The 16,513-nt window shown below is 44.2% G+C and overlaps 1 protein-coding gene across 2 annotated transcripts in view; it reads left to right on the forward strand.

Moving 5' to 3' along the window:
* PTDSS1 (phosphatidylserine synthase 1) overlaps positions 1–16,513 on the forward strand; it is a 62,510-nt gene that overhangs the window by 6,517 nt on the left and 39,480 nt on the right. For both annotated transcript variants that reach the window (XM_002920967.4, XM_019801531.2), the window contains exon 2: positions 4,981–5,072. In XM_002920967.4, coding sequence (XP_002921013.1) covers positions 4,981–5,072 — 92 coding nt within the window. The remainder of the gene's footprint in view (positions 1–4,980; positions 5,073–16,513) is intronic.

A 16,513-nucleotide genomic window follows, 5' to 3' on the forward strand; every position in this document is an offset into this window, starting at 1 on the left:
CTGCCCATTCAGTATTTTCACTGTATGTAGTCAGGGCTACCCACACACACTTCCCAAGCACCTCCTAAATTTGGCAGAGAGGGAAAAGGACTTTGCCTCTCCCCGCCCTCCAGCCTGTGTGTCTGTATCATTTTGGTAAATGTAGCAGTCTTGACCTAGAGCCAGTATTTCAGAAGCCCTGGCTCCTCCTTCCACTCAGCGTCCTATTTGTGTGGAACTGTGGGCCAGATAAACCAAGAGCTTTATCTCCCTCATCCTTCAAGTCAAGATAATACTCCTCCACAGAACTATGGGCCAGTTAAAAGAAAATGCCAGCTGCGGAAGTTGCTTGGCAAGTTCAGAGCACCAGAGGCTGAGACCTTTGTGGCGGATGGCTGCAGTAGACCTCGGGAAGAAGTCAGGGCTGTGGTCAAGGTTGTCAGAGCCCGGAGCGTTGGCAGGGCAGGGTGCGGGCGGGGCGCTGGGCAGTAGCCTCACCAGCCAAGCATTCCGTTCTTTCCGTGCACCCGCCTCTCGGAGGGACCGCTGTCACCAGTCTAGCTCTGGCGGGTACAGGCTCTCCACTCTCAGGCCGCCTGCGTGCGAGGCTGGGCTCTGATGGCGCTCACATTCCTTCTGAAGCTCACCTGCTCACCCTCCCGTCTTGGATCACAGAAGTCTGATCTTCTTGGGCTGTGTATTTTCCATTCATCTAACAACACCGCTGTCCGTCTTTGATAGGCTTTTTTTAACCCCTAATTAAATACAAAACTATCAACTTTCAGACCCCACTGCTACTTTTTCTCAGGTTTAATCAGCCTTTTTTTTTTTTCTCCTGAAACTAAACCATCCATTTGATCCTTTCTAATAAAATCACTCAGAATTTATGAAATTGCAATTTCTTTGGTTTTATATCCTTTTTTTTTTTTTTTAATTACTGACCTTAAGGTTTTATACATTTAATGTTGAGGTATATTTTCAAGCATTTTGACTAGCAAGTAATTTTAAATAGAGAGCGATGTGCTGGTTTGCTATAACCCTTTGTTTAGGTAAGTTTTAATTAATTAACTGTTTTGGAAAGAATAATGTATCCACATTGCTTGAAATCCAAGCTTTACCAAAGGGTGTGTGGAGAAGTCTCCCTCCCGCTCTTTTCTCGCCCTTGGAGGAAACTAGTGTTGCCACTTCTTGGGTAGATTTCCAGAGACACAGTGTGCAACTGTCTGTACAAGTTATAAGTTGTATGCACATACACATGCCCCCATTTTTGAACCGAATATTTGCTTCCTATACTCAGCAGCTTGCTTCGTTTATCTCATGATATCTCTTATTCTGTAGCAGTCAACTTATAAAGAGCTTCTTCGTTCTTTTCCCAGCTGTCTCGTATTCCATTATGAATAAATCTGTAATTTATTTAATCAGTTCCCATTCAGTGGACATTGATTTAGCTTGTTTCCATTCTTTCGCTAATACATATAATGCCACAGTGAACAACTTTGTACCTATGTGATTTTTGCGTAAAGGAGGGTATATCTGTGGGATAAATTCCCATTCATGGAAGTGCTGAGTCACAGGGTATATGCATTTATAAAGCTAATATGTTGCCAAATTGCCCTACATTATTAAGGTGGTTTCAATTTATACTACCACTGGCAATGTGAGAGATTACCTGTTTGTATTTTTCTTCACATCCTCTCCAGCTCAGTCATTCAATTTTTCCCTTTGTCATAAGTACATAAAAAATGGCCTCTTGGTGTTGTTTTAATTTGTCTGTCTCTTATCACAAGTGAGAGTGAGCATCTTTTCACTTGCCTGAGAGCCCTTGGATTTCCCACCCCGAACTGTCTCTTCATATCCTTTGCCCATTTTTCTGTTTGTTTTTCTTTGTCCATTTGTTGTTCTTTTTTGTGCGGAGAGTGCTTTGTGTATTAGGGAAGTGAATTAACTCTTTGCCTTGATCTAAGTTCCAAGTTTATCACTTGTCCTTTACTGATTTCTTTGTCCTGCAGATTGACCAGTTTTTTTTTTTTTTCCTTTGTGATTTCTGGGTTGTGTCATACTGTAGAAAGGTCTTCCCTGCTCTGGAATTGGTGTGTTTTGTTTTTGGTTTTTTAGTCCATTGTTCCTTCCAGAACTTTTTTGAGGTTTTGTTTTTTGGTTTTTGGGTTTTGTTGTTGGGGTTTTTGTTTTTGTTTTTTTTAACTTTTATTCCTTGAATCATCCAGAATACATTTTAGTATAAAGTGTGAGTTACAGAATCAACCTTCTTTTCCCAGGCAGCAGTTAATTTATTTCAGCCTTGCTTTTATTTTATTTGTGACCTACAAATGTGTGCCCTGTCAAACTCTCTTATGCCATCCCTGTACATCTAACATGAGTCAGATAGATTTAGGATGACATAATATTTTTAGGAGGCAGCTTGGCATAGGGAGAGATCATCATCTTCAGAGTCTAACAGAGCTGGTTTCAAATGGGGACTCTGCAACTTCTTACATATGTGGGCTTGGGCAAATTAAAATTACGTAACCTTTCTGAGCCTTTGGTACCTCATTTGTAAAATATGGTTGATAGTACCCCATTTCACAGATGGGTTATGACAATTAGAGATGATGTTTAGAAACTGCCTGTTCAGTGCCTAGTACACAGTAAATATTGATAAATGCGAGCTGCTACTATTGTCGTTATTGTCACCAATATCAGTAGTGTGATGTTGGCCAGAATGAGGACAGTGTGTCCCCCTAGTCCCTGTGCGTAGCCATTCTTCGATAAAAGCTTGTCCTGGAAATTGGATTTAGGGCTTCCCTGCCTAAGCCAAAGGCCATGTGCCCTAGTAAATGATTGGGCAAGCATTTTTAGTGCTGTGTTCATAACTTCTGGGCAGATGTTAAATTGTTGGGGTATACATTAAAATATGATTGCACCTTGCTTCAAGAGGAAGTCTGTCTGATTGCGTAGTTTGGTTTTACAAGCAGATCTGTGAAGTTAACAGCGAAGCATTGTTTGTCCAGCATTGGTGTCAGTGCTGTTGGGCCAGATGATGATTTAAGAACTGGGATCTGTATGATCTCTTACCTCGGAACCTTATGTTCAGTCCTGTCATAAATCTGGAAATTATTTAATTGGGTGCAGAAACTTAGCCTGAACAGAAGTTGATATCTGAATTAACTTCCCTTTTTAAGCCCAATACCCCACAACCTAGTCTTTAATTGGGTCATCGATTACTGTTTCATTCCACACCTCTTCATGTATTGGATGCTCTAGAATATTTTATATGTTAACTTGATTTTCCTGTAAGGTTTTTTTTTTTTTACTTCTTTCTTTTCCTTCAGTAATGTTTAATCTTAATTTAATATCTGTCTTTTGAAAGCTCTTTCACTGCAGTCTTTGCACAAATAAACTCAACTTTCAAAAATCACTTTTAAATTTATTGCTCCTAGTCTCATTATGTCTAAATATCTCCTTCCATTCTGTTCTATTTCTGTCTACTCATCCTGCACCTTTTTAAACTGAAATGCTGGACTTCCCTCTCTCAAGCTTCTTAATAATTATCAATAATTCAGAAAATCTTACTGAGACTTCTCTTTTCCCTCTTTTGTTTGCTTTTCTTGAGCCCCAAGTAGTATGTTGCTAAACTTTCTTTCTTTTCTTTTTTTTTTATATAGACCGTCAGAACCTAAACTTTCTCTGCCATAAATGTTAAGAAAATTTCCATTTGGGAAATTTTACATAGTTTTATGCAATAGAATTTCTTCCTAATCAATAGTCAGACCACAAATATCTATTGAGGGCTTATTGTGTCAGCCTTTGAGGATACAACAAGTGAATAATTCTCTGCCTTCAGGAGTTTACTTTCTCTATATATTTTTTTGTTTTGTTGGTGGGGAGCAGAAGGATGGAGGGGGGAGAGAGAATCCTAAGCAAGCCCATGCCCAGCACGGAGCCCGATGGAGGGCTCGATCTCACGATCCTGAGATCATGATCTGAGCTGAAATCAAGAGTTGGGCACTTAACTGACCAAGCCACCCAGGCGCCCCCAGGAGTTTACTTTCTTTTCTTTTTTTTTTTTTTTTTTAAGATTTTATTTATTTATTTGACAGAGAGAGACACAGCCAGCGAGAGAGGGAACACAAGCAGGGGAAGTGGGAGTGGAAGAAGCAGGCTCCCAATGGAGCAGGGAGCCCGATGCGGGGCTCGATCCCAGAGCCCCGGGATCATGCCCTGGGCCGAAGGCAGACGCTTAACGACTGAGCCACCCAGGCGCCCCCAGGAGTTTACTTTCTATATTGAAGACAGACAACAACCAACAAATGGAATCATTTCAGTTACTAGGGTTATGGAGGCGATAAATACACCAATAGATCAGAAATGACCAGGCACAGAGTAAGGGAACTCATCCCCTTTTTTATAGTTCTTTTGCTTCTGGTCTGACTGTGAATCATGTAGTCCATTTTCCTCATGATTTTTTCTTTTAATATTGTTTTCTGGTGCTTTCTTCTTACCCAGCATTTTGCCCTTTTCATTCATTCCTCAGATGGCCAACTGCCCATTTTTAAGAATTGGTAGATAATCTCATTCCATTGTGCTCTTCTTCCTTATAATCTTATGCTTTCTTTCTGACTTCTGGAGGATTTCTTTGCCACAGTGTATATCATAAAGGTCATCTTTAGTGATTCTTGAAATCAAAAGGCATTTCTCCAGAATAAACCTTACCTTTTGACATCCTGGGTATTTTTTTTTTTAAAGTAGAGTGATTCTCAAATGTTTGTCTCAGTGGCATGTGTCTCGGTAAGGTTGCCAACTGCATTTCTTGTAAGATTGGACTTTATTTAGGATCATGTTATTTTAGGAAAGGATAGTGAGGACTAAGTAGCGTGTGTAAAGAATTTGCTCAGCAAAATGAAGTTAACAGTCCCTGGTTTTTAGAACAGTGAACACTTACGCTTTCTGGATTGACTGTTTAGGTCTGAAAATGAATACTCAGTGTTTTCTTTTTGTTTTCAGGGATGACTCTGTCCCAGAGGACAACATCTGGAGGGGGATCCTCTCTGTCATTTTCTTCTTCCTTATCATCAGTGTGTTAGCTTTTCCCAATGGTAAGTGATGTCATGCTTTACCATATTACTCCTGTGCGTTGTGCCCTGTTGATGTTTTTTGAGAGACATGCCATCTAGAAGATGAAGCCAGAAAATGGGAATAAAAACCTAATCTGTGGTGGCTAGGGCACAGGCTCTGGGGGCAAACTGCCCATTCTGCCCCTGGCCAGGTCTGTGGCCCTGGGGAAGTCCCCCAACTTCTTCCCAAGTGCTTGAGTCTCTCTCTTCTGTAAATGGAATTTGTCAGGTAGGTCCTGTTGAAAGGGTTAACTAAATGAATACATGTTAAATTCTCTGAATAGCGACTTACAAATTGTAAGCCCTTGGTAAGTATCAGCTGTTGTTCTTGTTGTTGCTATTTTTGTTGTATCAGCTGAGTCATAAAATACTCAATTATTATTTAGTTCTTTTTGCTAAGGACAGACTCAGTGCTGTAATGAATATTACTTAATGTGTTGTCCCAGGTGATCTTTAATCACAGTAAACCTTGCTGATCATGCATTTGGGATATGAATTTTCGTCATCAGGTGAAAAAAAAAAGACAATAATTACTGTGAATTTTATTCCCCATCATGATCATAGAGTGAGGAAAAGTCTTTGTTTTGTTTTGTTTTGTTTTAAAGGGGTGCCTGGGTGGCTCAGTCAGTTAAATGTCTGCCTTTGGCTCAGGTCATGATCCCAGGGTCCTGGAATCGAGCCCCAGGTTGGGCCTTCTGCTCACTGGGGAGCCTGCTTTTCCCTCTCCCTCTGGCTGCTGCTCTCCCTGCTTGTGCTCTCTCTCTCTTGCTCTGTCAAATAAATAAATAAAATCTTAAAAAAAAAATAAAAGCTGTTACACTTAAGATTCATCCCTTTCCTTTGAAATGTCCCCTGCTCTGTTTTTCTTATTCCTCTTCAGTAACTTCTCCCTAGAATATTCTCTGCTTATTCCCTGTAACCATTTCTCAGTGCTTCCTTTTTATATCCTGTTTCTTTTACTCTGAAGTTATTTTGAAATTGTTTAGTCTTACCTACACATTATGCTCCACGGGCCCTACCCGGGTTTAAACATCATACTTTAGGGTGTGTTTCTTCTCTCTCCGCCCATCTATTCAGTAGAATGTATGTGTAATATAAGAAGCCCGTTGTGAATGTTACTCATTGCTACTTGGAAATCTACCATGGTAACAAAGTTCTAATACTAATTGCAAATTATGTGTGCTGAGGGTACAAGGTTGCAGCAGGAATGGGGGTGTTCCCCACCAATAAGTAATTGGCAGCTGGCTGCCCTACAGTTCAACTCAATTCTGACACTGTCTACCCAGAGTTAGCATCAGATTCCACAGGTTAAGGGCTCACAGGATGGCCCCCACTTCAGATGTGCTTCTGACCAAATGGTTATAAATCAGAGGTTCCCATGACCCCTCCTTGGGTTTGATTACTTTGCTAGAGTGGCTCACAGGATGCAGGAAATACATTTACTCAGTAGATTACAATACCAGTTTATTACAAAGGGTACTCATCAACAGTCAGATGAAGAGATGCGTAGGATATAGGGATGTGGGAAGGGACTAGGAGCTTCCATGCACTCTTCAGTGTGTCACTTTTCTGGGGTCAGAAAAGTGTTCACCAACCCAGAAGCTACCCAAACCCCATCCTTTTGGGGTTTTTGGAGGCCCCATTTGCATAGGCATGATTGATCGTATCATTGGCCATTGGGAATTGAACTCAACCTCCAGCCTCTCACCCTTCTCTGGAGGTTTTGGGGATGGGACTGAAAGTTCTAACTCTCTAATCACATGTTTGGCTCCACTGGCAACCAGCCCCATCCTTAGGTACTTTCCTAAGGTCTCATTAACAAAGCAAAAAATATTCATTATTCTGATCACTTGAAATTCCAAAGGGCTTTAGGAGCTCTGTGCCAGAAAACGGCACAAAGACCAAATCTATAGTTCTTATTATAAATCACAGTATCACACATGGCAAGGCCTTCAGTCTTTCCAAGATGATGGCAATGGCATTATTTTCTCTATTTTTGCCTAATCTTATGTAGCACTATGTGATTTTTGCTGGGAGTATAATAATCCAACCAGTAAAACCATGACTGGCTCCTTCAGAGAATGAATTGTTTTAGATAACCAAGTTATTTGCAGCTGAGTTTAACTCTCCAACCACTCAAGCTTCTAGATTAAATTTTTATTTTTAGTGGAAACCTTTCAAGATGTGAAAACCTGCTGTGTCAGTGTAGGCCGCTGTAACAGAGGACCATAGACTGGATGGTTTAAACAACACAAGATACACCTTGTGGCAGAATTCCTCTCCACCTGTGGACCTATGAAGCCAAGCATGTGCTTACAAAGTCCGGTAGGGGGACAGGCACAGGATAGAAGCTCCCATTCCAAAAGGGAGAAATAGGAAAGAAGGGAGGGTGATAAGTCCCAAGCAAATTCAAAACCAGAAAGCAAACTCGATAAGACTTTAAGGGTCAAGAATAACCAATCTTGGGAGCACCTGACTGGCTCAGTTGGTAGAGCATGTGACTTGATCTCGGTGTGAGTTTCAGCCCCATGTGGGGGGTAGAGTTAACTTAAGAAGAAGAAGAATCAGTCCTCTTTGGTTCAGTGCTCTGCCTTCCAGACCTACTGGGGTAATAATAGTCTGCTTCCATAGCTCTGCCCAGCTGGGGTTTGTCCTGCCCCCATGGCTCTGCTGGGTGTTGATCTTGCCTTTTGAAACTAAGGTGGAGATATTCTTCCCACTCTGCACCCCCCCAGTGGCCCATGCACTCTAAGGCCTGTGGTGGAAGTGACAGCCCAGATAATCTCCCAACTGCCTTTGAGGTACTTCATCCTGTGTCTTTAAGAATAGCAGATGTTCGTAGCTAAGTAGCTCTATGATCCAGCCCTGTAGGGTCCAAGAAGTCCAACAGAAGTCTTCACTGTAAGAGTTAGGATTATCACATAATGAATTTTGGCAGGGAACACAAACATTCAGTCTATAACACCTGTATACCTTATGCAGATACAACAAACATAGTTTTGCTTTTCCATTTTGATTGAGAGTTCTGGTAATGCAGAATTATGATGTGAGTATGAGTATGATGATTTGATGTCCATGGTATGGCTAGGTCGTGGAATGAAGGGCTATTGACCCTACTCTAGAATTTTCTAGGAAAAGTCCCTGATGTCAAACAGCTTTTTTGGCTATTTGCCAACTTTCTTTTCCCTCCCTCTTCCAACATACAGAACCTCAGAATTCAGAATTTTTGGTTAAGAGGAGAGCTTGTACATTATAGGGCCCATCCTTTCTTTCAAGGGTCCCATGTTGTAGGACAGCTAAGTGGCCACTTGCTGCATAAAGCATTCTATACACACGAACCACCCGAGTCTGTAGGTGGTCCCCCTGAGCTCTGGAACCTGGCCTTTTCCTATAAAGGTGGCATAAAAATACAGCCCAAAGCGAGGAGATGCTGAGCCCCGAAGGCGGGTGAGCAGGTGACAGTTAAAGGGGTGGTGACAGCCACTCTTCCCTTTAGCCATCCTACCATTCCTGTCCTGTGAGAGTCTGCTGCTTACTCCTATGTTATCAGACAGTGGCCTGACCATTATTGCTCTGTGCCCTTTATTCTTAATTATTATCTAGTCTGCCCCTGTCCTACTACCTTTTTTTTTTTTTTTTTTAAACATTAGTCAGGGCATGCCAGGTGCTCAGGGAACTGGTCAGTCCAGAGGTGTCAGGTCTGTTCTACAAACCCTCAGTTTTTCTTGGCTGCGTGTTCACTGTTGTGAGTTCTCAGAGGTAACTTCTTCGTGGCTCTGAAGGTTTCTTTTCTCCCTTTGTTTTTTTCTTTTAAACTTGATTTTTCTGAGTCCAGTGCCATTTTGGAAGTCTGAGGATTCTCAAAGATGAGTCACTCAGTAGCCATGATTTTATGATATTCTAGGCATCGCTTGCGTGAGGCTTTAGCAGGGGCTGGGTTTGGGGCTTCATTAGCAGGTGGTTCTCTGCAGGCGCCAAGGGCCCTGAAGTCTGTCTGTTGGGATGAAGCCTAGTGGACATAACATTTTGGGTGCTTTCTGCTGGTTTTTCTTCTGTTCGCTAAGGAAGTCCTCTAATCTTCAAAGTCCACTTAACCCATTCAGCCTCTCATTGTGGGACTGTATTGTTTTCCTTCTGGGAAGATAAAAGTTAAGTTAGTTTTATGCTTTTCTTATCCTGGCTCGTGGACTTTGTGATACAGACAAAGGGGGGAGGACCCATAGACCGGTGTGGTTCATTCAGCCTGCTCCATTTACAGCTGCGAAACCTGAAACGCTCGGCCCTCATTCATCCCTGAGAGGTCACCCAGCCACTCAATGTCAGCCTGGTGGGAGGGCCTGGTCTCTGGCATCTTCTTTTAATCTGTCTTGCTCTGGTTATTTCTCTTATTAGGTTCATTGTGATGTGTTTTTATCTGTCTTTCTATATATTTTTGTATCCTTTTTCTTCTGTTCCTCTCTATCAATGTCTAGCTTTTCTTTTTTCCCAGGAATGCAATCTTAGGGTCTTAGTTGGTCTCTACCTCATAGCTTTGGATCCTGCAGAAGTTGGTTGGTGTTTGTGCCCAGGACCCTCCATCACCCAGATGTCATCTGTGACCGGAGGGCCTAGCAGATCACCTGGAGCCTTCCTCCCCTCTCTTTTATCTCGTCTCTTCCTGCCACATCCTCCCTCTGCCATCTCTGTGCCTGCCTGCTTGCACACCACTCCCCTGTAGACAGAACATGCCCAAAAGAAGGTTTTTAGATGATACAGAAAAGGACAATAGCAGTTCAGTATTCAATGTAGAGAAAGATTAGGACGTTAGGGCAGCACGTAGTTAGAGGGATTCTCTTGAAGCCGTGTGTGCAGAGCAAACACATTGTGTCTGCCTTGTTTTCTAAAGATCCCTTTGTCCACACTTTACATGTGATTAGTAGAACTCTAAGTTTTCCACAGTAAAGAATGTTATTATTGAATATTTTTAAAGTAGGGGTGGCTTTAGACGGTACCAGTGTGGGTGATGGGGGAGCTGGCCAGGCCCCTGGGGAAGGGTGCTCCCGAGCTATGTGGCTGTCCCCTACCAGGCCTTCCCAGGGGCCCCGCTGCTGGGTGGCTGCTTCTCTGAGCAGAGTGTACATGTCTCTTCTTGATTCAGTCTTGTCACCTTATTCTCTGTTCTCCCCCACCCTTGGCACATATTCTCAAGTTAAGTAATGAAAATGGATGGGAGAAACAGAGCCCAACATTAGCCTTCTCCTTGAAAGGCAGTTTTGGGGGAGTGCCTGCAGTGGATGGCATTCCCAGAATGGCTCTGTTTTGGCAACTTCGAACGCGTTTATCCTTGACCTAGCAAAGGCTGCCCTGCGTGTTTGAGTGTATGCCTAAATTCGATCGTGTCCATATGTCTCATCCGGGTGAGCTCATCTATGCTTTGTGGTAGAATCAGCTAACTCCTTCAGGAAAGGGGGGGCCCATGATGCTTTTCGTAGAGTCTAAATAACCAAGGAAGCCCTTAACATTCTCCATAGGGTTTTATAACAGTCAGGATGCTTTTGGCCACAAGTAAGAGGAAACCCATTTGAAAATGGCTTGAAGCATAAACGGAACGTTTACTTTCCCGCATGTCAGGAAGTTCTGAGCTAGTGGTTCCCGGGCTGGCTAATTCAGCTGCTCAGTGATGTGTGAAGACCCAGCTCTTTACCTTTTTCTCCCTGCACCGTCCTCAGCCTGTGGGTGCTGTGCTCAGCTGCCTTGATGATCCCATGAGAGCTGTTGCAGTGCTGGACAGATGGTCTCGGGCAGTGTCCAGAGGGGGAGGGGGGCACTTCTTCTGTCTGTCTTTTTAAGGGTGAAGAAACCTTTTCTAGAAATCCTCCAGCACACTTGTCCTCACTTCTCTTTGACTAGACTTGGGCCCTGTGCCTCTTCTCCATCCAGACCTGAGGACAGGAATTTATAGTGCCCAAAGGAGTAGGCACGTGGTAGATCTTCACTGACCAGAAGAATAAAAGAGAAAAAGGATTTCTTCCTTTGGCTTAGATTTTACCACTGAGTTATCTGGGAGAGGAGTGGACACTCAAACAGAATTTCATCCCCAGGGTGAGTGACTGGGGTAGGTTCTAGAATTCCTTCCTTCAGACCTGTGAGGGAGATGTGGTGGGAGAGACCCTGGGGTGAGGCCAGGGAAGAAGGACCTGATACTTACACTGTGCTTTTTCTTTCCTGCCTTCTTTTCTCTCATTCTCCATCAGTTAGTTCCCTTACGTGTTTTTTTTTAAAGATTTTATTTATTTGACAGAGCACAAGCGGGGGCGGGGCACGCAGAGGGAGAGGGAGAAGCAGGCTCGCAGCTGAGCAAGGAGGCCGACGCGGGGCTCGATCCCAGGGCCTGGGATCATGACCTGAGCCGAAGGCAGATGTGTCAGCGACTGAGCCACCCAGGCGCCCCTGCCTTAGATTTTTTTTTAAATGCTACCTCCATCTCATTATAGCAACTGGCACTCAAGCAGAAGTGTGATTGTAACTATACTGCTGTATCATTAGGGTGTAATTATAACTGTATCAGTCTTTCCCTGCAGTGATATTTAGAAACCTGTTTGGCTGTGAGATTTCTGTCAACAGGTGACCTTCAGGTGTACTTTTCCAGCTTCTGGGGGCTTCCTTGAACCGTTCCTTCCCCTTGCACCCTGCCCTACCCAAACCGCCTAAACCTTATCTGTACCCCCAGTGCCTGGCCCACAGGGGCCTCTCAGTAGGTGTATGTGGGATCAAAACATGAGTCTGCCCGGAAGAAAGTTCCCAGAATCAGCCCTCCCTTTTCCATTCCTGGGCTGCAGGAGGAACGCCATTCAGCACTAATTTAAGGTATTTTGAGGAGAGTGAAATACTAGTATTTCTTGACTTTCCTGAGTTCATCCTTTGGTTTGTCCTTTGGCCTCATTTGACTTCTTGAGCTAAGTTAGTGTTAATCACATCTCCTCGGGATTTGAAGGTGATCCAGAAGATTCACTGTCCCCTAAATTCGAAACAAAATTCTTGTTCTCCCCCCATCCTGTTTCCCGTCCACTACTTTTTCTTTAAAAAAAATTCTTTCTTAGGTTTGAAATTTGCTTAAAGATAGTCTTATTCACCTTTTCTAGTTTTTTCCTAGAGGAATTTAAACTCGCAATTAATAATAATCTTTGCCAATCATACCTCATTAAAGCTGAGAAACAGTGATAATCAGGAGGGGAAACAGACGGAGAGGGCGCAGACCGTAGCTTTTGAGAGGCCACTACTTCCCTAAGGTTCGGTGCCTTCAACTTAGTTATTCATAGGAATCATAACAGGCTGCGGGCGAGTCGAGCTGTGATCTCATTTTCTTTCTTAATTTTTTTTTTAATTCTTATTTTTGTGTGTGATCTTATGTTCTCACTTCTGAGGCATAGTTTTTGAAGTGGTAGCTCTTCTCATGGCAAAGCCATTCGATTTCTGTTTCCTTTGAAATCAAACTCACTCTTCATAGCTGACTGAAAATTACATGTCCTGGATGGAGGGACTGATAAAGTAAACCGAGCCATGTCTGAGCGTGGCTGCGGAAGAAGACACAACCCGAAACAAACCAGCACTGGTTCTGCATCGCCACCTGGAGAAGCCCTTCCCCGTGCCTCCCATGGGATCAAGAAGAGTAGCTCTCGCTGGCAGCTGTTATCAAGTCAGACGTAAAGCCTGGAGGAGACGCAAGACCCTGAGATGGGGCGCCCCTAACTTCTGGACTGTAACACGGGGAAGAGGAGGAAAAGGAGCCCTGCCTGGACTTGCCCACTGAGAAAGTAGTCTCCTGGGAAGTGGGATCTGTGGGGAAGGCGCAGAGATAACGTGAATGTTTGGGGGAGACTGTGGGCAGCATTCACAAGCCCGGGCAGATGAGTGCTGCGGGAAACATGGCTCTAAAGGAGACCCGACTGGGGTAGCCAAGTGTGGGTGATCTGGTGAGAATCAGTGTCAGGGTTTATAATAGAGAAAAACACACCAGCCTCATCCTCCGTTTTTTGGTTTTTTTTTTTTTAAAGCAAAATAATAAAAATAATATTTTTAGTAGTATTTCCGTCTTTGATGGTAAAGTTGGTAATCTTAGTGAGTAATGCTGCTAGAATGTACTTGAAATACAACATCAAAACATTTAGAGTGCCTTCTCAGAAAGAAGTGGGCAGACATGATGACTGAAATAAAGCCTCGATTGGGTTTTGCAGGTAGCTGCTGAAAGTCTCACCTTACATTCCAGGGCCTTATCTACACCTTTTGTAGCAAAGACACCAACGCTTCCCACCTACATGGTTCAGGGTAGAGCAACTTGTTCTCTGAAACTCACCACATTAGATTTCTAAAGCCGTTCTCTAATCCATCCAGTACATTTTGATTTGCAAAGATAAAAGACATTTTATTTTATATTTTTTTACAGATTTTATTTATTAGAGACAGAGAGAGCACAAGCAGGGGAGGAGCAGAGAGAGAAGGAGAAGCAGTCTCCCCACTGAGCAGGGAGCCCGATGCAGGGCTCGATCCCAGGACCCTGAGATCATGACCTGAGCCAAGGGCAGATGCCACCCAGGCACCCCTAAAGGACATTTTAAAAAACTGTATTTTTTTCAGAAATGTCATGATGTGATATTATGACGTATAAGTGGGAAATGGGGAGAAAAGAGGAAATGATTCAATAGGGAGAAGTCAAGATAAGACTTAGAACAAACAACAAACTGCACTGTAGGAAGAGGAAAATTCTCACCCAGAGTCTGGAACATGAGCCTGTCACAGGCATCACAGACCGACGGAGAGAGATGCCGTGTCTGGTTACGGAAGAGCCGCAAGTCCCCGTCAGCCCCAGATTCCTTGACCACCCTATCCTCTGTCGCTGGACACACTGCACAGGGTGAGGAGAGAGGGCTGAGTTCTATTTCAGAAGGCTGCTCTTCAAGTCATTATGGACTGAAGACGACTCTGGGGGCCCTTCTGTTACTGATATGAGGGACCTTACTTCAGCTTTGCATCCTGCACCTTGTCCTTCCTGACCTTGCTTACCAGTTCCGCACAGCAGCACCTCTGAACGCCACTCACTAGCTTGCTCCTCTCCCCTCGTTCTCCTGGCCCTGAGACAGTCCTGGTTGAAACCCTCAACGTCTCCCCACCCACCGCTCCCCCGCCCCTTCCTCCTGAGCCAGCCCAGGCGTGGCCGAGTGGATCAGAAAGCAGAGAAGTGCTCTCAGACCGGAGGTGGAGTCCTGTGGGCCGTGGGACCCCAGGCAAGTACCTGTGCCTGTGTCCCGAGCTGTAAAATGGGTGTAATGATACCCTCTCACCACCCAGCTGTCACAACTAGGAGACAATAGGGGATGGGGGGTCTCACCCCCCCATCAGCTACACGCTAAGTGCCCAGCAAAGTACTGTTATGTGATTGCTCAACCCACCTTGTGTGGTTTTAAGTGTTGATTGGGCATTGCATTGTATTGCAAGCCAAATAATCGTACCGTTTAGAGTTTCACCTCGTGAGAGGAAACCTAGAGAAAGCTGGGGCCCCATGTTCTGTCTAAAAGGTGAATGCAGCGGTTTGGGTGAAGTGATAACTTGCAAGCCGGGCAGCCACCGTAACACAGAAGCCATTCGTGGTGAGGGACAGCATGAAGAGAGCATTGGGAAGAGGAAATTAAAAGATGACCATTTTAGCCATCCGTTCTCCAGTGACTTGAAGAAAGTTATCTGTGTTGTTACTGGAACCCCTTTCTGAGAAAAAAGCGGCGGGTGAGAAAGAATACAGGTATTCTTGCTGTCTGAGCCTTCGCTACCAGAACTCAGAAATGGAATGGATTTGGAGACACTTTATTTAAATCCCTCAGTCTGAGCTCTCACTCCTTGCCATTCCAAAACTCAGACACCATATTAGTTTGGATAAAGCGGGGGCCCGCACAAACCTCACTCACCTTCGGAACTGCCCGTCTAAGCTCAGGAAATGACCAGATTTGGATGGCAGGGGCTACCTGCAACTGATTCTCTTAGTAAGAACCTGATCCATCAAAAGAAAGCAGTTAAAATATGTTTCAAAAGTCATCTTTTTTAAGATGAGGTGGGTGACTGAGGATGAGTTCCAGAATAAAAAATGTAGCGTAATGTTTCCTTCAGACAGGATTCCAGGTTGCCAGCCACAGAAGCTGACAACTGATTGAAAAGACTTATTAGGATGTTGGGTGGAGGACTCCGGGGGACGGGGCGGGGGGGGGGGCGCTAGGATCCTAGGCTAAGCTTCTAGAAACTGGCAGGTCCCCCAGAATTGGTCTAACGAGACCCCAGTGAGCACTGGCTATTGTCTGTCCCACTGTCACCTCTCCAGGGAACTGCCCCGATCACTAGTGCCATCTCCCCCCTACTGTCCATGCTGGTCCAGGCGGAGGGAGAGGGAGAGATGGAGGAGAGCTCTGCATACTTAGGTCTGTGTCACCAGCTTGTGAGATCAAGTCTGGCACAGGTGCAATTGAAGAACTAACACAGTTAGGAAGGGGGCTGGGCAGCCAGCTCTGGCATCTTCCCTGGAGATGTGGGATTCTGATGTTGGAAATCCTCCAGCAGTACGTAGGTAGGCTGTTCCACAGGGCGGGCAGCCCAGAATAGGTCGGGTGCCCACAAGAGCAGTGTTCAGTATTCATGAACTGTAACCCTTCCCTTGATGGTCAGTCAGTCTAGTAGATCAAGGCCCGCCTTGCTTGCTTCTACTTTTTTTTTTTTCCCCAAAGAGAGAAACAAGAAGAGAAAAGTATTGGTGGATCCCTTGTAGTCAGAGTAAGTTTCGTCCTGGGAAGCATGTTTTCATGGTGCAGAAGCTGCATCTGTGTGTCTGATCTGGGTTGCCATGTCAGAGGTATTTTGTTACCACAGTTCATGATCAAAAGCCACTGCAGTAGCACGTTCTAGTGCTCAAAGGATTTATTTTCAGTTTCATACCCCACCTCCTGTGTTCTCAAAGCAGGGTTTCTCTTGTTTAATTTCCAGAGCGCCTGCCCGGCCATGACTGTCTGTCTGTCTGTCTGTCTCTGTCTCTCTCTCTCTCTCTCTCATACACACACACACACACACACACACACACACACACACACACTGTGGCTGAGCTCAGAGACTGCACTTGTTAAACTTCAGTATGTTTTCAGAAGCTTCAGGCTGGCCTGGTAACCGCTCAGTGTTGTAACATTGTTTGCATGGGAAATTAGGGTCTGAGTTCTAAAGACAAAGCTTTGAAAACAAATGTCTGTTGTGGAGACTGGTAACTGTTACAGTTGTGGTGACAGTTGCTACAGTGTGAATAAAACATTTCAACCTACACTTGACCTCAAAATATTTATGTAGAAAAACATTTTGACCGTAGAGAGTTGTTTTTTTGTTTTTTGGTTTTTTAAAAATCTCTGTAGAGAGATCAGCAC

Source organism: Ailuropoda melanoleuca, chromosome 9 (genome assembly GCF_002007445.2).
Source record: "Ailuropoda melanoleuca isolate Jingjing chromosome 9, ASM200744v2, whole genome shotgun sequence".
Classification (NCBI taxonomy): Eukaryota; Metazoa; Chordata; class Mammalia; order Carnivora; family Ursidae; genus Ailuropoda; species Ailuropoda melanoleuca.